Source organism: Pleurodeles waltl, chromosome 6, assembly GCF_031143425.1.
Source record: "Pleurodeles waltl isolate 20211129_DDA chromosome 6, aPleWal1.hap1.20221129, whole genome shotgun sequence".
Classification (NCBI taxonomy): domain Eukaryota; kingdom Metazoa; phylum Chordata; class Amphibia; order Caudata; family Salamandridae; genus Pleurodeles; species Pleurodeles waltl.
Window position 1 is genome coordinate 645,851,564 of NC_090445.1, and position 24,207 is coordinate 645,875,770.

General features: G+C 48.3%; 1 protein-coding gene across 2 annotated transcripts in view; it reads right to left on the bottom strand.

The window, feature by feature from the left end:
• DENND2D (DENN domain containing 2D) overlaps positions 1-24,207 on the bottom strand; it is a 528,923-nt gene that overhangs the window by 437,418 nt on the left and 67,298 nt on the right. For both annotated transcript variants that reach the window (XM_069238997.1, XM_069238996.1), the window contains exon 3: positions 8,494-8,606. In XM_069238997.1, coding sequence (XP_069095098.1) covers positions 8,494-8,606 — 113 coding nt within the window. The remainder of the gene's footprint in view (positions 1-8,493; positions 8,607-24,207) is intronic.

The following is a 24,207-nucleotide window of genomic DNA, read 5'->3' on the forward strand; positions in this document are numbered from 1 at the left end:
TGATCCCTTGACTGATTCTTTTTACTTCATTGGGAACTTATTTTCTGCCTTTGGAACTTTGCACTTGTGACCATCATGTCTCAATCTGGAGATGCAACAGCTGGAGCTGTGTTTGAAATGGAGAAACTGGAGGAGTACTCAGTTGCTCAATTGAAACAGTTCCTTAAAGATCTTGACTGTCCCACTAAGAGCTCCACCAGGGAGGGGGAGCTGCAAAAGGCACAGAGGGCCGGGGTGACAATCAAGAAGGCTGGAGGGCACACAGAGGAGGAGAATGGGGGTGGGGAAGTGCAGAGGATACACAGTGGTGTAGTGGAAGAACCTGTTACGCCTGGGGGGAGGGTCCCCAGGAGGGATGGCAGGGTGTCACCCAAGGGTCTGACTCCTGAAGAGTTACAGGACAGACAGGCAGAAAGGGTTCGCCGGTTGGAGGCAGAAAAGTTGAGGATGCAAAGGGAGTATGACAAGTGGGAAGAGTTGGAAGAAAGGAGGAGGAACTTAGAGATTAAAAAAATGATTTATGCTTACGAGCTTAAATTGAAAGAGCTGGAAGTCATGAGGGCTGAGTCCAGCTGGAATGGTGGCAGCAACAATTGTATATCCAGTGATGCTGCAGAAGTGCACATGCCCAGAGAGGTGGTGCCCTACTTGAAGGAGGGAGTTAACACACGCCAGGAGGTTCAGGGGTATGAGGTAGCTCCAGTGATGCACAGGGTCCCTGAGGTGGATTGGGGAACTGGCATGGGGAGTCATATTCCTACTGGTGGGAGGGACACTCTACTGACTCTAGGTGAGAGTGACAGGGAGAGGGGTTCCCCCCAGGTAGAAGTCCTGGTTATGGAGTGTGAAAACATCCCAGAAGAGTGTGGGTTGAGTGTCAGGGACAGTCAGGTACTGTCTCACCAGTCTCAGGAGGGTGATGTGGGGTGCTTTGTCAAAGCAGAGTCACTGGATGGTTGGGTGAAGGGTACTTTGGTTAATTCATGTGAGGGGCTGAGTGATGTAATTGCTGGAGAGCATATGTCTAGTCCTTATTTTCCAGAGCTATGCCAACACCAGGTGGAGTGTGAGTTCTCTGACCCCAGGGAGCTTACAATGGAGGCAGACTTCTGGGTGAGTACCAGAGAGTCTGAAGAGGCATTTGGGGGTGCTCCTGAGAGGAGTGGTCTAGGTAGTTCCCGACCAGGTGAGGTAGGGAAGGATTGTAGTGTCCCAGGTAGGTCCCAGTGTAGTGGGATGGGTGAGGGACCCCATGTCCAGTCTCAGAGGAGAGGGAATGGGGATGGGTTGAGGCCCAAGGTGCCCGAGATCCGGTCCCAGGTCCTGGAGGGTTCCCTGCGGGAACACCAGGAGGGGAGCCTAGCCTGTACCATAGGGCCATCTGTTGAGGGAGACCCCACAGTGTCAGGAGAACTTGGGGTGGCGGCTGTAGCCAGCGTCCCACCAGTTCTGGTGTCTGGCAGTACCACTCCTAGTGAGGGGGTGCAGAAGTCCGGACAGAGGGTTGAGAGGGGGTTGCGGACCCCAGTGGAGAACCTGGAGGGTCAGGGGTCAGCTCTGAGAACAGAGCCCCCCATGAATGACCTTGGTGAGACCATTTCTGGGTTGGGGGGAATCCAGACTCTGTCAGATGGGCAGAGGTCAGGAGACCTGCGCCAGCCAGACTCTTGTGTGGCCCTTCGGGACAGTGTGTCCCTTGAGGGGGGTAAGTGTGCCCCCCTGGAAGTCCTGGTGTGCCAGGCAATGGTTCAACCGCAGGGTGGTGACTCTGGGTTGAATGATCCGGTTCAGGGGGTAAACTCTGACCTGATGGGGGGTAAGTGTGCTCCCAAGGAAGTCCTGGTGTGCCAGGCAGTGGTTCAACCGCAGGGTGGTGACCCTGGGTTGGATGACCAGGTTCAGAGGGTAACCTCTGACCTGGTAGGGGGTAGGTATGCCCCCCAGGAAGTCCTGGTTTGCCAGGCAGTGATCCAGTCTGTGGGTACAGACCCTAGATTGGGAGGCCAGGTTAAGGGTGTCCCCCCTGACCTGGAGGAAGGGGCTACTGCTAACAGTGCCCCTACCATGTTGTCTTCTGGGGGGGCCACTCCTAGTTGGGTGGTTCAGGACCCCAGAAGAGAGGGCAGGGGGAGGGAAGCCTCACCCCTGGCCCTGGTCCAACCTGAAGGTACAGACCCCAGGTTGGAGGATCAGTTGCAGGTTAACATCCCTGCGCTGATGGAAGAATTGTGCAGGACTGCTTCTACAAGCACCCTGACAGTTTTTGACTCTGGGGGTGCCGCTTCTGCAGGAAGGGTACAGAGCCCCAGAGGGGAGGACCAGGGTCAGGTTGTCATCCCTGACCTGGTGGAAGAGAGAGTGGTCAAAGGGTGCCAGGCACCTGGGGCTACCACCCCCCACTCTCCACAGTCACAGTGGTTAGAGAGGCCTGAGGTCGGGCTCTCATCCCTGACAGTTGTCTGGGGCCACTGTGGCTTGCTGTCCTGGTGGACAGAGTTGCCCCTGGGGGGGGGAGGACGAGAGTCACACCCCGGGGGTGGAGTGGGCAACACCACTGTGTTGGCCCTGGTGGTACTATCTGCCCATTGCAATACATCTGTGAGCAAAGTAAAGTTAGGTGTTGCACAGATGGTGTCTGTAGATGTGGAGAAGGGTTCCCCATGGGTTAGCTTAGTGGGCCCTGAGAGTATGGACAGAGGGATCCAACTGGAGTCAGGAAGGCGTAGAACTGGAACATGCCCCTGCTGTTGTGGGCCTGGGTCCTTGTTCTATCGCCCCAATCAGGGAAGTACATCAAGGTATTGATTGTTCTCCCCTGGCTTTAGGCTGGTAGGGGGTCGTGTTGGACTTTTGCTTCTGCAGAGTCATCCCCAGACTTTTTTGCCTCCTGCCTCCTATATTTTTCTGACATGTTGCTGTTGGCTTTTCAACTCTGAGCACTTTACCACTGCTAACCAGTGCTAAAGTGCATATGCTCTCCTGTTTAAATTGTATGTAAGTGGTTTATCCATGATTGGCATATTTGATTTACTAGTAAGTCCCTAGTAAGGTGCACTAGAGGTGCCAGGGCCTGTAAATCAAATGCTACTAGTGGGCCTGCAGCACTGGTTGTGCCACCCACATAAGTAGCTCTGTAATCATGTCTCAGACCTGCCACTGCAGTGTCTGTATGTGTATTTTTACACTGTAAATTCGACTTGGCAAGTGTACCCACTTGCCAGGCCTAAACCTTCCCTTTCCTTACATATAAGGCACCCCTAAGGTATGCCCTAGGTAGCCCCAAGGGCAGGGTGCAGTGTATGGATAAGGTAGGACATATAGTCATGTGGTTTATATGTCCTGACAGTGAAATACTGCCAATTTCGTTTTCACTGTTGCAAGGTCTGTCTCTCTCTCATAGGATAATATGGGGGCTACCTTTAAATATGATTAAAGTGTAGATTCCCCTAGAGAGTAGATGGACATGTGGAGTTTGGGATCCCTGAACTCACAATTTAAAAATACATCTTTTAGTAAAGTTGATTTTGAGATTGTGCGTTTGAAAATGCCACTTTTAGAAAGTGAGCATTTTCTTGCTTAAACCATTCTGTGACTCTGCCTTGTTTGTGGATTCCCTGTCTGGGTCAGTTTGACAGTTGGGTTGTTTTTCACCTCACACCAGACAGTGACACAAAGGGAGCTGGGGTGTGATCTGCATTTCCTGATTAGCCATCTCTGCTAGGAGGGAGGGGTGGAGTGGTCACTCTCATCTGAAAGGACTGTGCCTGCCTCTGACAATGCTGTCTCCAGCCCCCTGGTGTGTGTCTGAGGCCTTGCCTGGGCAAGGCAGGATTTCACAAGAAGGTGTGAGTCCCCTTTGAAGGAAGGTGACTTCAAAGACTAAAATGGGTATAAGAAGGGCACCCAAACTTACAAATTTTAGAAACACTTCTGGAATCAAGGGGAACCTCTGCCTGGAGAAGAGCTGATCGCTGAGGAACAAGTGCTGCCCTGCCTGTGACTGTGCTTTGTGGAGCTTTCCTGCAGTGCTGCTTCTGCCAGAGTAAGAGGGCAAAGACTGGACTTTGTGTGCCTTCCATCTTGAAGAAGAAATCTCCAAGGGCTTGATGTAGAGCTTGCCTCCTGTTGTTGAAGTCTCAGGGATAGCAAAGACTTCTTCCTGCCAGCACCTGGAGTCTCTGGAGAGACCCCTACTCTGCTCTGTGGTGCCCTTCCAGTTCCTGGGACCCTGAAAGGAGAGGCTGGCAGCCTAAGGACAAAAATACACGCACCGAGCACCGTGCGGAGAAAAGATCGACGCGAATCCGATCGCGGCTGAGAAAACGACGCGACGCCGGTTCCGCAGCTGAGAAACGACGCCGCAGGAAACGCGACCGAAAAACCGACGCCCGGAGCAGGAGAAACGACGCGCAGCATCGCTGACGGAGGCTGAGAGATCGCACCCTGCGCCGCGGGACTTTCGGATCGTCGTGTGGCTGGCTTTTTCAACGCGCACCGCCGTGCCGAGTTGTTTTCGACGCACACAGCCGTGCAGGGTTACTTTCGACGCACACCGCCCGTGCGGGGTTATTTTTGACGCAAACCAGGTACATTTACACGCTAGCAGCGCTAGTGTGTTGTTACAACTACCTAAAGACTCTTTTTATTTTAAACCTTTAAAAAATCATAACTTGACTTGTGTATGTTGGATTTTTGTCGTTTTGGTCTTGTTTTGTCTAGATAAATATTTCCTATTTTTCTAAACTGGTGTTGTGTCATTTTGTAGTGTTTTCATTAAGTTACTGTGTGTGTTGGTACAAATACTTTACGCCCAGCACTCTGAGGTTAAGCCTACTGCTCTGCCAAGCTACCAAGGGGGTAAGCAGGGGTTATCTGAGGGTGATTCTCTTTTATCCTAACTAGAGTGAGGGTCCTTGCTTGAACAGGGGGTAACCTGACTGTCAACCAAAGACCCCATTTCTAACAGTGGTGATCACCACTATCCTCCAAATATCTTTTCCATACACAAGGACCAATTTTATGTTGGTGTTAAAAGCTTGATCTTGGTTTGCAGAGTTGGGTCCTTGGAGCTCCAAATCTTCTTTACCTGAATTAAGGCAGCCCTTGCTTTGCGAATTCTTGTCTTGACATCAGCCTCTGTGCCATCCTGCTTGTCTATGACACTGCTCAGGTAGGTTAAGACCTCAACCTCTTCCAGTGAATTGCCTGCAAGAGTGACTGTAGTTGTGCTGGTCATGTTAGCTTTCAGGATTTAGTTTTTTTCCCCTGTGAATGTTAAGGCCAGGTTGTGCTGATGTTCCCGGAAAGTTGGATACATGCCGAAATCCAGGCCCTCCTGAAGAAGCCCAAAGCTGACACCCTCGATCTCAAGAACTTCCGCCCCACCTCCCTGCTCCCCTTCCCGGCAAAGGTCATCGAAAAAATCGCCAACACGCAACTGACTCGCCACCTTGAAGAAAACAACATCCTTGACCGCTCCCAATCAGGGTTCAGGCGGAACCACAGCACTGAGACCACCCTCCTAGCCGCCACAGACGACATCAGACGTCAACTGGACAACAGAGAAACATCAGCCCCCATCCTCCTGGACCTCTCTGCTGCATTCGACACAGTCTGCCACCGCACCCTGTTAGCCCACCTCTTGAAAGCCGGAATACAAGAAAAAGCCCTCGACTGGATTGCTTCCTTCCTCCACGGCCGAACCCAAAGTGTACGCCTCCCACCTTTCTGATCCACAGCCACCGACATCATCTGCGGCGTACCCAAAGGTTCATCCCTCAGCCCTACACTGTTCAATATATACATGGCCCCCCTAGCACAAACGGCCCGCCAATACGACCACAACATCATCTCCTACGCTGACGACACAGAGCTCATCCTCTCCCTCAACAAAGACCCGCACACTGCCAAAACTAACCTCCATGAGGGCATGAAGGCCATCGCCGAATGGATGAGGAACAGCCGGCTAAAGCTGAACTCGGACAAGACGGAAGTCCTCATCCTTGGAACCTCCCCCTCAGCCTGGGACAACTCATAGTGGCCGACCACATTGGGAACCCCTCCAACTCCCACCAACCATGCACGAAATCTAGGATTCATCCTCGACTCCTCCCTCTCCATGGCCAAACAGGTCAACGCAGTCTCCTCCTCCTGCTACAACACCCTCCGCAGGATCTACAAGTGGATCCCGACTGAAACAAGAAGAACTGCGACACAAGCCCTCGTCAGCAGCAAGCTAGACTATGGCAACGCACTCTACGCAGGCATCCCTGCCAAACACCTACGACACCTCCAGCACATCCAAAATGCCTCTGCCCGACTGATCCTCAGCGTACCCCGCCACAACCACATCTCCCACCATCTGAGAGACCTCCAATGGCTCCTTGTGGACAAGAGGATCACCTTTAAACTACTCATCCACGCACACAAGGCCCTCCACAACACCGGACCTGCCTACCTAAACAGCACACTCAACTTCTACACCCCCGCACGCCAGCTCCGCTCCACGAACCTCGTCCTGGCTGCCGTCCCCCGCATCCAGCGAAAGACCTCCGGCGGCAGATCCTTCTCCTACCTCGCCGCCAAGACTTGGAACTCCCTCCCGTCCAACCTACGCCAGACCCAAGACCTCCCCGCATTCAGAAGGCTCCTCAAAACCTGGCTCTTCGATCAGTGAACAACCCCCCCCCCCCACTTACTCCCCCCCAGTGCCTTGAAACCCTCACGGGTATGTAGTGCGCTTTATAAATCTTATGATTGATTGATTGATTGATGTGGCTACCACACTTTATCTTCTCTTGCATGTGCAGATGGGTATGGAAGAGTACGGCCGGTCGTCTGCTAAGTCCAGGTTGTTGAGCTGTGTCCAAGGTGTCCACTGGATCTCATTTCATCTCTTTGCTGTGGATGTCTTCATGACCCAACCTATGGCCAGCAGGAAGAGAAAAGGTGAGATCAAAAAACCCAGCGGGACTCCAGTCCTCACTCAGGCTTCTGTGAGATGCCCTCCATGGACTATCTTGCAGGCCTTTCCCTCCTAAGAGTTTGTGATGATTCTTATGATTTTATCTGGAACACCCCGTAGTGGTGGAGGAGTTTCCAAAAGGGTCCTTCTGTTCACACTGTTGAATGCCTTATTATAGTCGATAAAGTTGACAGCGGGGGGAGTTCCATACTATCGACTGCTCAATGATGATGCACTGAGTTGCAATCTTGTCTGTGCAGGATCTAACTTTGTGGAAGCCAGAATGCTGGTCTTTCAATTGAGCATTGACTTGCTCCTTCATTCCATTAAGGATAACTGTTTTGAACACTTTCTGTCTGGGGTTGAAAGAAGAGTTATCCCTCCTTAGTCTGTGCAGGGTACTAAGTGCACCTTTCTTGGGGAGCTTGATGAGATGAGATATCCCTCCTTCCAGTGTGATGGCACCTTCTCTTCTTCCCAGATCCTTCCAAACATGGGGTAGACCATGTCTACTAATGGTTCAATTTCTACTTTCAGTGCCGCTCCAGGAATGTTGTCAGGTCCTGCTGTCTTTCCATTTCTAGGATATTTGATGGCTTGCCATACTGTTTACTTGGTTGATCTTCTGCAGTTGATTGGGAAATCCTTGTCAGCTGGCTGTATGTCTGGTAGAGACTGTGCCACAGGCTGGTTCGGAAGTTCTTCAAAGTGTTCCACCCATCTTTGTTGTTAGCCTTCATTACCCTTAATTGTCTTCCCAGCTTTGTCTTTAACAGGTCTTTCTGGCTTGCTGTATCTGCTGGATACAACTTTATGTCTAGACCCGTGTTAACTGGAACACTGTAGCATCTTTGCATTTGACTATTTTACAACTGTTTATTTGACTGCATTCTGGTTTAGTAAAGTTTGAGGTGAAATCTTCTGCTTAAGGTTGTTGCTATGAAGCTCTAATGCCGTAACCTGAATTAGATCCTTATTGTTTATGACATGTGAATGTGCTTGTTATCAAAATATTAGAACATTAAAATGCTGGGTGCTCAACTGAAGATGATGAAGTGGCTCAGGGCTAATAATGGCTGGTATAAGCCTTCTGCTTCAACATTCCAATGTTTGTCTTTCTGTTTCTCCCTTTTTAATTTAGATGATGCTACTCACAGTCGGTGAAATGGTCTACTGGGCAGAAGCCTTATAGCCTTTCAGTCTCAGGCCATACCAACTGTTTAAGGCCCTATCCTTTGTTATGGGCTCTCACTTGTGGCTTTGGACTATAACTCAGGTTCAGGGCTTTTAGCAACCATTACAGCCCTCAGAAGCGGGTTATAATAAGTAACAGTTTCATGATAAAAAAAAGAGTAGGAACAACAACATTGTCACAATCTACAATATTTGTTTTTCCAGCAAATGGTGCAGGAAGCTCAAAGCTTCACTTTGCAGTCCTGTGCCAAAGCTCTTTATTTTGTTCTCACCGCAAGAGACCCATCAAGCAAAAAAAAGAAAAAAACAAAGTAATGCATACAAATATTAGGTACCTTGTATACTCAGACAGCGGAGCCCAGGTAATGCCATCTGGAAAACTAAACAATGGAATTGCCTTTAGCAGTCTCTCCTCTTCTTCCTTTTGAGATTTTAATAGATTTTCTCTCTATGAAATAAAAAATAAGAACACTTATTGGGTGAAGTCAAAGATATCAATCAAGAGTTTATAGGTAAAAGACTGGTAAAATGTGCCATGCATTTTGATATGCATCGCAAAAACTATTCTTTCACTTCAGGCTATGTAATAACTCTCAACCAAAGCTGTATGTGTGCAAACATTGCCACCCATTTAGTAGAAGTCACTAAAATATCGTGTTGAGGGTCCCCTCTTACAGTTGCTCTACTTCAAGCTATAGCTGCATTGCTATCAACCACCAAAATTCAATGCCCTTCCATGTCAATGAAATGTCTGCTCCTATCTGCCGCTCATATAACACTAGTAAGATGTCTGGTGTTGAGCCCTGCTTCTCTCTTCCTCACAGTCCCCGAAGTTGAGCCACATGACTGTGTTCTGATAACCACCCACCCCACTAAACCACCTGTGACCCCCCCCCCCCCCAGAGGGAAGATTTCCAGCTATCTGATCCCTTCATGGGTCTGGTCAGTGCTCTTTGCTATGAATCTTGCTGGCTGGCTCACAATGTGGCTGTGTTTAGAAAGTTCAGGAGCAGGCATGAAGAAATCAACAGCACTTATTCTGCTGTCCACTTCCAACACAGACACACGCAATTGTGGCAATACTGTTCTACATTTCCTGGAGCAGCACAAGCAGAACCCTAATGTTTTTTCTAGCTAGGTCTGTGCCCATCTGCCCAATGACTTGAAGGGAGGAGTGCCTCAGGCTCCTATTCTTGGAAGGTGCACAGCGCACCCTAATATAACACATGGCATCACTCGTTTGAGTATGACCTGCATCTATATCCCTCTCTCAAATGAAGACTTCAATTTTCCTCACCAACAAATCTCACTTCCTGAACAACAGTACTTTTTGTTGTCATAGTGTATGTGACTTTACCTAGACTGCTCAACTGGATTCTGAGCCTGTCTACTTATTTCTTCACACTGCCATCAAGGGTACTCAATGCCCATACTTGCACCTATCATCTGCCTGCAACATTTATGTTTGCAGTAACTGGGCCTATGTCTGATTACAGAATGACTGGCCTGGATCATGTCATACAGTTTATGTTGTACCTGCTATAAGATACTCAACAGCCAAACTTGATATCCTCTATAATAGACTGTCCTGAGATGTTTCCAAGTCTCCCTGCTTCTTTGCTACTCTGTTTCCTAGTAGGACTGTTTATCTACAAATTTCAGTAACTGACCAAGGTATTAAAGGTGTGGCAAACCTGAATGCAATTTCCCTTGGGTTGATCTTTGACTAATTAGAAGCTAAACAAACTGCAATTATATAGACTAGGATATTGCTTGATTTTATCTTGGCTACTAAAGGTGTAGTTTGTGCCATCTCAAACCCAGAATGTTGTACTTACATACCAAATGTCTCTTTAGCTGTATATGAACAGATTATTCAGTTGCACACAATCACTCTCTTAAAACAGGGTGCAATGCAATTACAATGTCTTGTGCTATTTCTCCTGCTGCAAAAATACACTTGGTATAATATCTCCTAAATTCAATGTTTAGTCTTGCCTGCACCCAATTGCCCTGTTACCGTTATCTTTTGTATTTTCAATTCTAGTATCTTGCCATGTGTGCGTCAACTCACAGATGCTGCAGATACTAGATGGTGCAGATTCATATCCCATCTCCTCCACCAAGGCATATGAGGAACCCATCTCTCTGTATGTTAACTTCTCCATTGTCTTCTTTGCCCAAAGACATCCTGGACTTACCTGCCTTCCTATACAATATAACTTTACCTCTATTGGTGCATTGCCGCACAAGATGTCATGTATACATATATAGAACACATTGGCAGTCACCACTGTGTGCTTATAGTTAGGTCAGAGTTTCCATAGGAAGAGTGTTTTTTTTGTTTTGCCAATGCCTTTGGAGCTATTTGATGAATCTTCAGAAAACTTTCAAAGAAAAATTAATCATCTACTTCAACCCCTTTCTGGAAAGTTTTGAAGTGATATGTCAAGCAGGGGCCAAGAAAAGGGACGGGGGGATGCAAGCGTGTTTTCACCATGCAAAATTCCAATAGGAATTTTAATAAGTAATACCGAAAAAAAAAACAGCTGAACAGAACTGCACCAAATTTGACTGAAGGCTAGATCTTTACTCAGAAAGCGTGTTTTTGTGATTTAGTTTAAATTTGTTCTGTCGTTTTTTTTATAAATTAAGCTTCAAAATAGTTCCATAGATACAAAAGATTGTATCTGTTACTAATGCAAGAGGAGAGGACTCAGAGTGCTGCTGCCTGAAAGAGAGGCATGGTTTCAGAGATAACACTGTATCATACTTGGGTAAGTGTGAAGTGGTTGATAAATATTGACTAATGATGTAAGAGTAGGTGGTACCAGCCACTAAAGCAGCTTTCATGTTTTATTAACATAGCTGGGAGATAGAACTTCATTCTTTGCCAGAAATGTACGTTATTTGATGTGTAGCCTATATAGCTGGGTACATGGGCATTAGTGTTATTAACTGACACACACTGAAGGCCCTCTTTAACATATTTTGCAGGTTGATAGTTTACTGGACTTATGAGGACATACGTCATCTGTCTAACACAGGTTGTGTACTGATTGTTCAAAATGTAAAGCAGACAATTTTTAAGGAAACCTATGTCAGTCACTGTGCTACAACCTTTGTTGTGTTTGTGTGCTAACTGCACACAAAATGCCACAATGCTGGCATCCAAGATAAATCACTGGAATAGATCAGGTCCTTCCAGGTCACCGGAAGAACTCAGTGTCAGACTACCACCGTTCACATCAGAACCCAAAGATACATGCTGCGGAGTACCCCAAGGATCATCACTCAGCCAGATGCTTTTCAACATCCACATGGCCCCGCTAGCCAAGATCACCAAACAACATGGGCTAAACATTGTCTCCTATGCAGACAAAACCCAACTGATCCTCTCCCTGTCCAACAACCCTGTGAAGGCCAAGAGAAGTTTACACAATGGGATGAGAGCAGTCGCCACCTGGATGGAAGCCAGCTGCCTCGAACTTCACTCAGGCAAGATGGAGATCATCATAATCGTCTCCACTCCTGCTGCCTGGAACAACTCCTGGTGGCCGACTGCACTTGGAAATGCCCCCACTGCCACGGACATGCACGCAACCTAGGCATCATCCTGGACTCCTCAATATACATGACCCGCCAAGTCAACGATGCCTCTTCGTAATGCTTCCACACCCTCTGAATCCTTTGAAAGACCTTCAAGTGGATCCCCTCAGACACAAGAAAGACAGTCACCCACGCACTTGTCACTAGCAAACTAGACTACAGCAAAGCACTCTATGCCGGCATCACCAAGAAACTGCAATCAAGACTACAAAGATTCCAGAATGCAGCAGCCAGACACATCCTGGACATCCCCCAACACAGCCCCATCTCCTCCCACCTCAGAGAACTACCCAGTCAACAAGCGCATCACATACAAACTCCTGATCCACACCTACAAAGTACCACACAACATAGGACCAGCAACCACAGCTTTGCCTTCTACGTACCCAACAGACAACTCCATTTGTCCCAGCTCGCCCTCGCAGCCGTTCTAAAGATCCAGAAAAGCACAGCAGGAGAAAGATCCTTCCCCTACCTCACAGGCAGGACATGGAACACGGATATCTCAAACTCAGGCAGAAAGCATCACTCAAGCAGTTCAGGAAGGACCTCAAGACCTGGCTCTCTGATTGAGCAGCACGCCCACAAACAGCGCCTTGAGACCCTACGGGTGAGAAGCCGCACTTTAGAAATGATTGACTGAATGCTGATTTTACATTTTCACTTTGTTGAGTGTTGCAATGTGTGTACTATTGCTAAGCTACTGTTGATCCAAAGGCTGATGAGATTACAAAATGTATTTTCTGATTACGAGAGGCCCTTGCATACATTTGAATGTTTTGTGATTATTTATTTTGATTAGTTCATACAGATGGATACATTTAAAACAATTGCTGAAATGAAGCCCACAGAATCACTGTACCATGTTCCTACAGTTTATGTAGAAAGGCTTGTGGCTTTCATTTATTTGCTAGTGTTGAAACAAATGAAAAAGCCGAGTAGACCAACAGAAACTTCAACGCCATGGCATATTTTGGTGTGCTGAACATAAACTGACCACTATTAACCCATCATAGGCATAGGTTTCCATGGTCCTGACTTAATTACACATTCATTGTCCTCCTCAGAGTTGACAGCTGCCTACAATGTAGCACAATGATAATAGACCAAGCTCTCAAATCACAACCTGTATATTTCAGCAGAGAACGGACAAGGGAACCTACAGTATCTACATAAGTAGTATACTTCAGAATACATGTCAAAGAAATACAATGCAAGAAAGCACACTGGCTGGATAGCGACTAGCTGACAAAAAATTGACTTGAGCACCAGTTAAAAGAAAAGGTAAGAACAGGATACTCAGCTCTGCAAAAAGGAGTCCTAATTCTTCTAATTAAAAAAAGTGACTGTAGCGTGGGAGCCAATGGTTATCAGTGGATGATGTAGTGTAGTGTAGTTCAAATTAGCTATTTTTGTGCTAATCTCTATGGTGCTCCTGTCCTTAGCCTGACTGTATCAGATATACTAGTTGTCTGTAACAGTAATGATGGGAAGCCCAGAGAAGCAACTATGATATTCTGGAAAGTGGTCACCTTCAATAAGAAACAAAGGTTGGAAGCTCTTTTCATTTTTAACCATAAGAAATAACACCTCGACAAGGGAGTAAACATTTATTTTAAGTCGTATCGAAGAATGTGGTGGGGAGCAATAAGCAGATAGGTGTTGACCCCTAAGGATGAAAGACGTGCAGTGTTCAAACAAAAATACAGCAAATCAGATTACCATCCATGCCAGCTTCATAGTGTGTAGGCCACTTGTCACAAGCACTGAAAGTTTTCTCTCCACAACATATCATTTGTGTGTCAAACACAAACCTCTAAGAACAGGGAAGAAACAAAGACGACGAGGATAGGGGTAATTCCTTAAACACCATCTGATTTTTCTAAGAATGTTTTAGAGGTTTCTGCGGGCAGAATGATTTCTTCTGTTAACTAAGAAAGCAGGGCAGTGGGGATAGCAGTGTGCTCCCACCCTCCAGTAATGTTTCTCACATAAATGCAGGCTAGCCCTAAATCAATTAGTCAGGAGGTTCTTGTAGAGCACGGACTGGTCACAGCAGGGGGCTCTTCAGGCACTGCGGAGGTGCTGCGATTCTGGGCTGGTGGGAGGTGGCGGTCAAAAAGCCAGGTCTTAAGCTACTTTCTGAAGATCTCCAGTGAGGGGGATGTCCACAGGTGGAGGTCATTCCAAGACTTAGCGGAGAGGCAAGAGAAGGAGCGACCGCAATGGAAGTGGGAAGGGGTGAGGGAGACTGATTGGAGTTCCCTGGTCGGTCGGTGGAAAGTGAGTTGGTTGTTGAGATATGCGGGCCCGGTGTTGTGGAGGGCCTTGTAGGCATGGGTGAGGAGCTTGAAGAGACATCTTTGCTGTACAGGGAGCCAGTGGAGGGCTCTGAGGTGGGGGTGATGCTGGTTCTTCTGGGGAGGTTGAGGATGAGTCTTGCAGCTGTGTTCTGGATGATCTGGAGGTAGTTAGTAAGCTGCTAGGTGGATAGAGCGTAGAGTGTGTTCCTATAGTCGAGGCAGCTAGAGGTGGGGGCCCTGCTTTCCTGGTGGAGAAGGGTATCCAATCGAAAATCTTGCGGAGCATGCAGAGGGTGTGGAAGCAGGCAGAGGAGATGGTGTTGATCTGTTGCTTCATGGTGATTTGGGTGTCAAGGATGGTTCTGAGCTTGCATGTATGGTTGGATGGTGTCGGAGGGGGGCAGAGGGCAGTTGGCCACCATGAGTCGTTCCAGGGGGATGGCTCGTTTCCGAAGATAAGGATCTCTGTTTTGTCTGAGTTTAGTTTGAGGTAGTTGGTCTTCATCCAGGTGGGGAGTTCGCTCATGGTGTTTTGGAAGTTAAAGCGTATGGGGCGCCATTGTCCGTGAGGGCGAGGATGAGCTAGAGGGATCATGTAGGAATTGATGAGAGTGGGGACCTGGGGAATGTCACAGATGTTGTCTTTGGGGTGGAGATGTAGGGTGGGAGGTGAATCCTCGGTCTTCGACCGGAGAGGAAGGTTGAGATCCAGTTCAGAGCCTTTTCTTAGATGCTGATGCTGTGGGTTTGGGTGATGAGGGTGTGGTGGGAGGCTGCAGATAGGTCGAGGAGGATGAGGGCCACTATTCCCCGAGGTCTAGGAGGAGTCTGATGTCGTTGGTTGCTGCAATCAGGGAGTTCTCGTGCTGTGGTTCAGTGGGAAGCCAGATTGGGATGTATCAAGCAGGTTGTTGTGTTCGAGGTAGTCCGTGAACTGGCGGTTGATGGCCTTTTCCAGGACCTTGGCAGGAAATGGGAAGAGCGAGATGGGGCAGTAGTTCTTGAGCTCACTGGGTTCTGCTGAGAGCTTCTCCAGAAGGAGTTTGACCTCGGCATATTTCCAGGCATTGGGGACGGTGGCAGTGGTAATGGAGGTGATTAGGATTTTCTGTGAGGGGTGCACCAATTAGCTCCTTTCCTAGGTTGTAGAGGTGATGAGGGCAGGGGTCCATTAGGGAACCAGAATGGATGGACATCATGATGGCGAGGGTGCCTTCGGTGGACAGCTGCTTCCATTCGGTCATAAAGGGGAGGTGGGGAGAAACGTTGTGGGTTGTGGGCTGGGGTCGAAGTTGCTGTAGATGTGAGCAATTTTGTGGTGGAAGTAGTTTGATAGCTTGTCGCAGAGGGCTTAGGAGGGGTGGACCATGTTCTCATTGGAGGAGGGGCAGGAGAATTCTCTGACCATGTCGAAGAGTTCTCTGGCGTGACTGGCGCTTTCCTCAATGCAGGTGGTGAGTGCTTGTTTTTTAGTTTCCCTGAGTCTGTAGAGGTATGTTTTGAGGGCAGATCTGGAGGTAGTCAAGGTTGGTGGGCATTTTGTTTGAATGTCAGTTTCTAATTTCCTGCAGAGGCCTTTGAGGGTCCAGAGTTCTGGGGTGAATCATGTGGTCTGTTTGGAGGGTCTGTTGCAGGTGGCGGTTTTCAGAGGGGTGACTTTGTCCGCCAAGGATGAGAGCCAGTTGGAGATGCTTAGAAAGCTGAGTTCAAGGGTGTCTGCTGGGCTGGGTCTGATGTCCTTAAGGGCAGTGATCCAGGGAGCTTTGGTGACTATACCCCAGGTGCAACAGGGGAGATTAGGGGGGCTGGTTGAGGAGTCGTGTTGTAGCTCAATAGTGAAATGTATGATGTTACGGTCTGTCCATGTTACTTTGTGGTGTGGGAGAATTTGGCTCTGTTGCTTGTGGAGATGAGGTTCAGTGTGTCTGCTGCATTGTGGGTGATTACCAGCTGGGAGAGGCCGATGTTCTTCAGGTTTTCAAGGAGTGAGGTGGAGTTGGCATTGTTTGGGTCTTCTATGTGGAAGTTCAAGCCTCCCAGGAAGGTGTAGTGGTTGGAATCAATGGGCAGGAGTGCAATGAAATCTGGGATGAGTTGCAGAAATTTGGCCGGGGTCTGAGAGGTCTGTAGGCGAGGGTTCCTCTGATGGTGGTATTGGCCTCGGGTTTGATCTAGAAGTTGAGGTGTTCCATGATAAGTGTTCTGTAGTCATCTTCCGAGGTGCCGAGGTGCAGTGGAGGGAGTCCTTGTGAAAAATGGCTATGCCTCTGCCGTGTCTGTTGTGGCGGTCGTGGTGAATCATCTTGTCTCGGGCCGAGGAGGGGTTTGTGGTGGCAATGTCTGGTGCCGATGTGGGGGTGAGCCATATTTCAGTGATGAACGTTATGTCGGGTGTGAGGGATGTGATGGTGTCTCAAATTTCGACGGCATGCTTGCAGAGGGATCAGATATTGAGTAACATGAAGTGGAGTTGTGGTTTGTTGCCGAGCTTCTGATTTGAGGTGGTGTTGGTGGCTCATACATCATAGGAGAAGCGTCAGCTGTGGCAGGAGAAGGGGCCGTTAGTGGTCCAAGGTGTGACGATGCAGAAGTTTGTGTTGTGGATCCTCGGCATGAGGTTTTGAATCCTGTCTGGGAAGTACCAGCGTCCGGTTTTGGAACCAGGGTTCCTGGTACTTGGTGAAGTCCAGGTGCGGATAGGCGCAGGCGGGCTTGCCTTTGGCACACCTTTGGCATGTCTGCTGAGGGGTCGCACAGCGACTGCCATTAAGTAGGTCCTGGGAGGCGTGGCGCAGTAGGAGGCTGGCCGGAGAGGGATTGGGGGGGGGGGGGCAGAGCAGTGGAAAAAGCATTTGGGCCTGGGGCACAAGGTAAATAATAGGCACAGCTAGACATAAACTGAACACAGCAGCACAAAAAACGGGCACAAAAAGTGTACAGGAAGACATGGGTCACACCAGGATTACAGCAATGGAACAGTCGAACATAGTTGGATGGCGAGTGAAAGGTCACACAAAGTGGCACAGGACAGAACTAAAGCGCAAAGAGCTGGACGGGAGCGCGAAGGGATCACACAAGTGGCACACAAACAGGAACAAAATAGACACAGAAAATAGGAAAGATAGGCAAGAACTGGACCGGCAGACACAAGCAGCACAAGCAGAACAGACAGGCACTAGAGGGTGGCAGAAGGCAGCAAACGAGGGTCTACCGTGGGTGAGTGGCAGCCTGGAGAGCTAGGTGCAGGACATGCTCAATGGGGTCACGCAGAGACGGTCATTAAGTAGGTCCTGGGGGGACGAGGTGCAGTGAGAGAGGGGCGGGCGAGGGATTCGGGGGGGAAGAACGGTGTGAAAAGCATTGGTGGCTGGGGTGAAAGGCAAACAATGGGCACAACAGGACACAAACTGAACAGGGCAGCACAAAAAATGGGCACAAAAACTGTACGGGATGAAAAAGGGCACAGAAGGATTACAGCAATGGAACAGTTGGGCAGAACTGGACCGGAAAGAGAAGGATCACACAAAGCGGCACAGGACAGAACAGAAGAGCAAAGAACTGGACGGGGGAGCAAAGGGATCACACAGGTGGCACATAAACAGTAACAAAACGGGCACAGAAAACAGGACAGATGGGCAAGAACTGGATGGGCAAACACTGGTGTCCGTCTTTTCTGCTTGTGCTGCCTTTGGGTGGCAGAAGGCAGTAAACAAGAGCTCTGACGTGGGCGAGTGGCAGCCGGGAGAGCTACGTGCAGGAACTGCTCAGTGGGGTCACGCAGCAACCACCATTAAGTTAGTCCTGGGGGGCGTGGTAAGGTGGGAGGAGAGCAGGCGAGGGATCAGAGGAGCGAGAATGGCGGAAAAAGCATTGGGGGGCTGGGATGCAAGGCAAACAATGGACACAACTAGACACAAACTGAACAAGACAGCACAAAAAAGACAAGGGTTGCAAAAAGGTTACAGCAATGGAACCGTCAGGCAGAACTGGATGGGGGAGTGAAGGATCACACAAAGCGGCACGAAACGGAGGAATACGACTTGGAGGGGGAAGCAAAGGAATCAAACAGGTGGCACACAAACAGGAACAAACCAGGCACAGAAAACAGGACAGACGGGCAAGAACTGGAGAGGCAGACACAGGCAGCACAAGCAGAAAATACGGGTACCACAGGGCAGCAGAAGGCAGCAAACAAGGCCTCTGCTGTGGAGGAGTGGCAGCCATGAGAGCTAGGTGCAGAATCTAACAAGGTGGAGCTAGGTGCAGAACCTAACAAACATAGAAACGCTATCCAGCACTCTGATCAGGCCTAATTTGAGAGGACTTTGCTGGCACTTCGAAGTGTCGTACAAAATGAGAAATGTTGAAGTTGGGCAGCATAAGATCATTCGCTTCTTCTTCATTCAGAGGCAAGATTTGTTAGTATAGTATGTAATTACTAGGTACTAAAGAAGTAGCTTAAAAAAGTTTAGAACTAATTAAGGACAGTAATAGTAGAAGAAAACCCTGAAGTAAGGGATCTCTAAGCAAGGAGGATAAAACTGGGTTTTCCCCTTTTTCCGTCATCAATTAATGTATCTTTCATTTAGGTTTTTTAGAGAACATCAATCAGCCTTTCACCTACTTTAGCAAAATATCAAAACCCAGTAACAATGTTCCATCACCTAAGAAGAGAGTCCTATGTGGGCAACAATATTGTTGCTTTAGTACCAATGAAGACCGATTAATTTCTTCTTAGTTGGCCAATTCTTCGCGGCTCCCATGAACCTCGAACATCAACATTTCAATATCAGATATAAATTTCATTAGAAGACTCTAGTATATGTCTGCTTAACTCTTTGTCTTGCTAATATCATTAATGCAGGATAATGAGTGCATGTTTTAGAAAACCACACTTGAGCTTTGTGTGGGGGGTGAAGCTTGGCCGGGCTGCGGTATGGTCGCTCCCTAGAGAGGCTCTGCCTGCCCAGCCTAAAATCCTTTAGCCATCTGCAACATACGGGGCTACTTACACATATGATGACCCACTGCAGCGGCCCTCACATTTGGCACAACCCCCCGAAACTAGATAGGCCGCTATTGTCAACACTTGCTTGCAGCTATGCTGGTGGAGAGCAGAGGCCTGTCGGTGGTGCAGCAAGGCCTGCCTTGGGCTACTGAGCCCCACCCTCAGGTAGTGGCTGTGGCAGTGTTTTCTGAGGCTTGAGGTGATCTGCTGGGCCGGGACCAATCCCTCCTCCTGCTCTCTCGGCATAGGGCAGTTGCTGAAGGGCCTGCTTTGCTGTTGCAGCCGTCAGGCATGTGGGCTACTCCCTGCAGGCTGCGCTGTGCTTCGTTGGCTGCCATGGTAAGGCCTGCCTGGCCAGTGGCCCGCCCTGGCAATCTGGACCCCCTAGACTGGCTGACAACACAGGGGGGACACCTGGCCCACAATCGCCACGCAAACAGCGGGAGGTGTTTTGGTGACCCGGTTGGCCAGAGGTACACACGTTGGAATTTTATGCTCAGATACATGGTGAGTGCAGCCATCAGGCCCTCTCAATGAATTTGATATACTGACCCTCTGTGCGCCGCTGACCAGTCTTGCCAATTGGGCCCTCCATCTCCCTAAGTCACCGCATGGATGCCTGAGGGGCCGCGCTGCTGGAGAACTGTGATCAGCTTGGCGGGGGGACCCAACTGTGCTGGTGTAGCTGCTGGTGACCTAGCAGTGAGTACACAGGCAACCCACAGAAAATGTAACCACATGCCTTGTGCTTAACCCCTCCCCCTGCATTTGGGAGTCTGCTGGACGGGCACCCTCCCTCCCCACTGCTGGCATTGTAGCACATCACCAGGCTGGACTGTGCCTAATATGGCCTCCTTGGTGTTCTAGATTGCGAAAGTCCCTGTGCTGAGGTTGAACAGGGGCTTGCTCAAGCTACTCCCTACTTAGTCTGGCGAATCCTGCTACCGCGGGTTCCTGGGAGGCCCTCTGGGATGACTGCAACATTTCATCATGGGCAAACACAATACCAAACAATTAAACTCTAGTTTGAGGGCAGGTGCCTCACCTAGTGGGTAGAAGATGAGGCACGAACCAAGGCCTCCCCGGAGTGATCGGGACATGACAGTCCCGAAGACATTGACATAAATGCTCCTGGTGGATGTGAAGTTGAGTCTAAAGACTATTGATGCTAAACTGGACATTCTCACCAGCTGCTTAGACCAAGTCAAACAACGTGTAAACAAGCCTGAGGTTCGCCTGGGTCATCTGGAAAATCATGTGTGAGACATGGGTGAGGTGCAATCAGACTCGAAGGAACAACTATTGAGGCTGGACAAGATACTAAAACTCATAAAGGCCAAAAACAAAGACCTAGATGCGCACTCCTGATGCAACAACCTGTGGATCACGGGTTTCTCGGAGTTCACCGCAATCACCAAAATGGACGATTTTGTGGAGGCCAAGCTGTGAAATCTGTTTGAGGAGGGCCTTTCACGGTCTTCATCGTTGAGCATGCACACTACTCAACGGGCCTGCCACCCCCTGCGGGGACACCTGCCCACCCAATAATTGCACACCTCTTAAACTAAAGGGATCGAAACACTGTTATACGGCTCGCACATGAGTGAAGTTCCATCCAGTACCAGGGAAACAGCCTGTCATTCTACCCAGACTTCAAAGTATCTGTCCACATGGGCTGTAGTTAATTCATGCCTGTTAAACGAACACTCCAGACAGCGGACATCCCCTATGCATTAATGCAGTGTTCTCCAACCCCCGGGCCGCGGACCGGTGCCGGTGCCGGTCCGTGGATCAATCGGCACCGGGCCGCCCGAGGAACTTCAACTTCATTTCACTGTGGCGGGCGGCCGAGGCGCAGAGCATTGCGCCCTCCCAAGTGGGCCACGGAAAAATTATCCAACATTTACCGGTCCGCTGCGATAAAAAGGTTGGACAACACTGCGTAATGTATCCAGCCTAATTGAGAATCACACTGGAGGGCAGACCACAGTTCTTCACGGATGCCAAATCCACCCTGAAATTTGCCAAGCAAACGGGCAAGAGGATGTGCCCACCCCAGGACCCGGCAGAAGCTGCTAAAAATAACCCATTGAGTGATAATGACTGATAACATGTTAAACACTGTTCCATAAACTGACTTCAGTCGCTGTTTCTCCTGCATTGTTGTTCTTTGATTTTCATGCGTTAGCCCTCTGCCGGGGGATCCTGCTTGGGTGCGTCATCACCACTGTCTTCTTTTGCAATGTTGCTCATGTGGATGTAAGACTAAATCACAAGTTATTGATTGCCCTTATGTTACTCCTGACTCGCCCACCTAGCCGTACCCGGCAAGGTTGTTCGCCCAGACTTTCTCTTCCCTCAGGGATGATTCCCATTCAAATCAATATGATACAGGAAGGAAGGCTGGGGAGGGATTGGTTTTCTCAACCAGGTTCCCAGGTTGTTGTGGGATTGGAGGGACTCATAGTTTTGAAAGTTTGCCTATGTTAGGCTATTTTGTTCTTACAGGATTTGTCAAGAACCCTCAAACTTGCCATGTAATAACAGCAAAACGTAAAGGACAAGCAATAGAAGTGCTGGTAAAGAAGTATCCACAGTGGAAAAAGCGATGTCCTTATTAGAGGAAAGTTTGCTGAGTCGTGCTACACACGTGGCAAAGAAAATGCAGAAGAAATGAGTCCAAGATGGCCGATGAGAAGTTCAAATGTTAAGTTGTAGTTCTAGTGTGGCACTCAGTTTTGTTGCTATGATACGTGCGCACCGCTAGAGAGCGTCGCACTTCAACTGTGACCTGACAGGAATCCAGATGTATTGAGAGAGCGCTTGTTGTGAGGTAAACTTTTTTTGAGGCAAACTTGGCCTTGCATGCATTTCACGGACTATTAGAGTTAGCCACAGATAATATTTAATTGCTTAGAAGCAACTACAGTAACAGAAGGTTTTAGCCGCATATAAAAGAGTCTCTGGCTGGTATTGCCTGTTATGAACATTCAAAGAATATAAAGATATAATCGACATCCAAATTCATAATCTTGTATCAATATTCAAAACAACCAGAGTTCAAAAAGTTACTGAAGAATGTTAACACAACAACTTTAAAGAAGCATACATGTTATTATTACTAACAGAAAAGGTAAATATAAGACAGACAACAGGAAATACAATGTTCACGGTTATACTACCATATTTGACATACATATATATAGCAACTATTCAAAATTATTTAGGAACATGCAAACGAACTCTAAATATATTTCAGCACGAAGGTTGAGAAGCAATCTAATCTTCATATAAAATGGAGAACAACTTCTAAGAAACTCATTTACTATTAATTCCTATTAATTCAATATCCAACAGTAACAGAGAAAGATAGAGGCAAATTCCTCAGGGAACTCAGGGTAAGAGAGTGTGATATAATTGTCCGTGAAATTAATCATTAGTAAATGTAGTTAAACAGTGTGTCCTAGTAATTGTAATTGTGATCTTTCAGGTGCTGTTATCCAGTTAAAACAAGAGGTGAGTGGCAGACTGAGTATTTGAAGAAACACCATCTCTGAGGCAGTCTCTCTAAATCCCAATCCCCTTTCTCCCTCCAGGGTGCTCAAAACGGAGATTCTATTTCGTTGCGAGTAGTCTGGGTTGGGACTGAGGATTTATCTTCTGCTCCTGAGGGAATCGAATCAAGGTACTCTGACAGGATTACACCTGTACCACACTGCACTTACCTACCTCACTTGGTTTGGCTTTGCTGCATGACCGGGGTTAGCCCAACGCTTCACACAATATCCAAAAGGTACCATGATAACCACCACATGTATTACATAGAATATACGCAGTCTTAATGAACTCAGAAAGGCACGTCTGGTCCATGTTTACCTTATTCGGCACAAAGTAGACATTTGCTTTTTGCAGGAGACCCATTTAATCAGCTTGGTCTACGCTCATTTTGGTGTGGGGGGAAACACACACTTCCCTTTATTCCAATTATGCCAGTTGCATTGCCAATCTATTGCACAAAAGGCTTCCATGGCAGCTGTCACAATTCCTCACAGATAGTGAAGGGTGACATGTCATCCTAGCTGGGCTGTTGCATAGGCAACCTATAATTCCTGCTGCTATTTACTGCCCGAATGCAGACGATTCAAACTTTTTCTCTTGGGTGTGGAGAATGATTTTGGGCCTCGGCCCTCATGCTCTAATTTGAGGCAGGGATTTTAATGCAGCTCTAAATGACCGGCTAGACTGCTCTGGCACCTCCAGGTGCCCACACCCCAACTCTGAACAGGCCCTTAACACAATTATACACAATAACTATTTACATGATGTCTGTCGACACACTCACATGGACACCTCGGAGGGCACATGCTTATCAGCACATCTAAATGCCTGGTCTAGGATAAACTACTGGTTAACCTCCAAAGATGTCCTAACATGGACCGCCAAAGCTGATCACCTCCCCCGCACCTTATCCGACCATGCTCGTAGCCTTCTGGACATTCAGTTCACCCAGGTGATGCTTCGTGCATTAATCTGCTATCTACTGCTGGAAGCGCTGAGCAGTACGGCATTTCGGGAGGAGATCCTTTGCCTATAATGTGGGCTCAGTTGAATCGCCCTCAGCGCTCTGTGAGGCTTTTAAGGTGGACATCCGGGAAGCATGTATTTCTAAACAATCAGGAATTTTAAAGGCTATTTGAGGCCGCCTCTCTTGGATTGAGGAAGATATTCAAGCACACAAGATGGAATATTTTCGCTCCAAAGATGCCACTATTCTTGCCCACATCTGGGAAGCGCTATCTGAGTTCCGTGAAGAAGCACTGCGGGGAAACTCATTATTTACACCAGTACACGCAATCTCGATGATCTGGGGAGGGCGACCGCCCGGGAAGGACTCTCAGTGGTGGGACTCCTTGATGAGGAGTTTCATCCTGTTTCCTCACCCTCTGACCTGTTACGGGTAATGTCCTCATATTACTCTTTATTATATACTGCTACCCTGGTTATGGGGCCAGACGAGTTAACTGGATACCTTGATACCATACAAATGATATGGCTAGATCAAGCTCACTGAGCCTACACAGATTCACCAATCACTATGGGGGAAATAAAACAGGTTATTGTGGGACTGC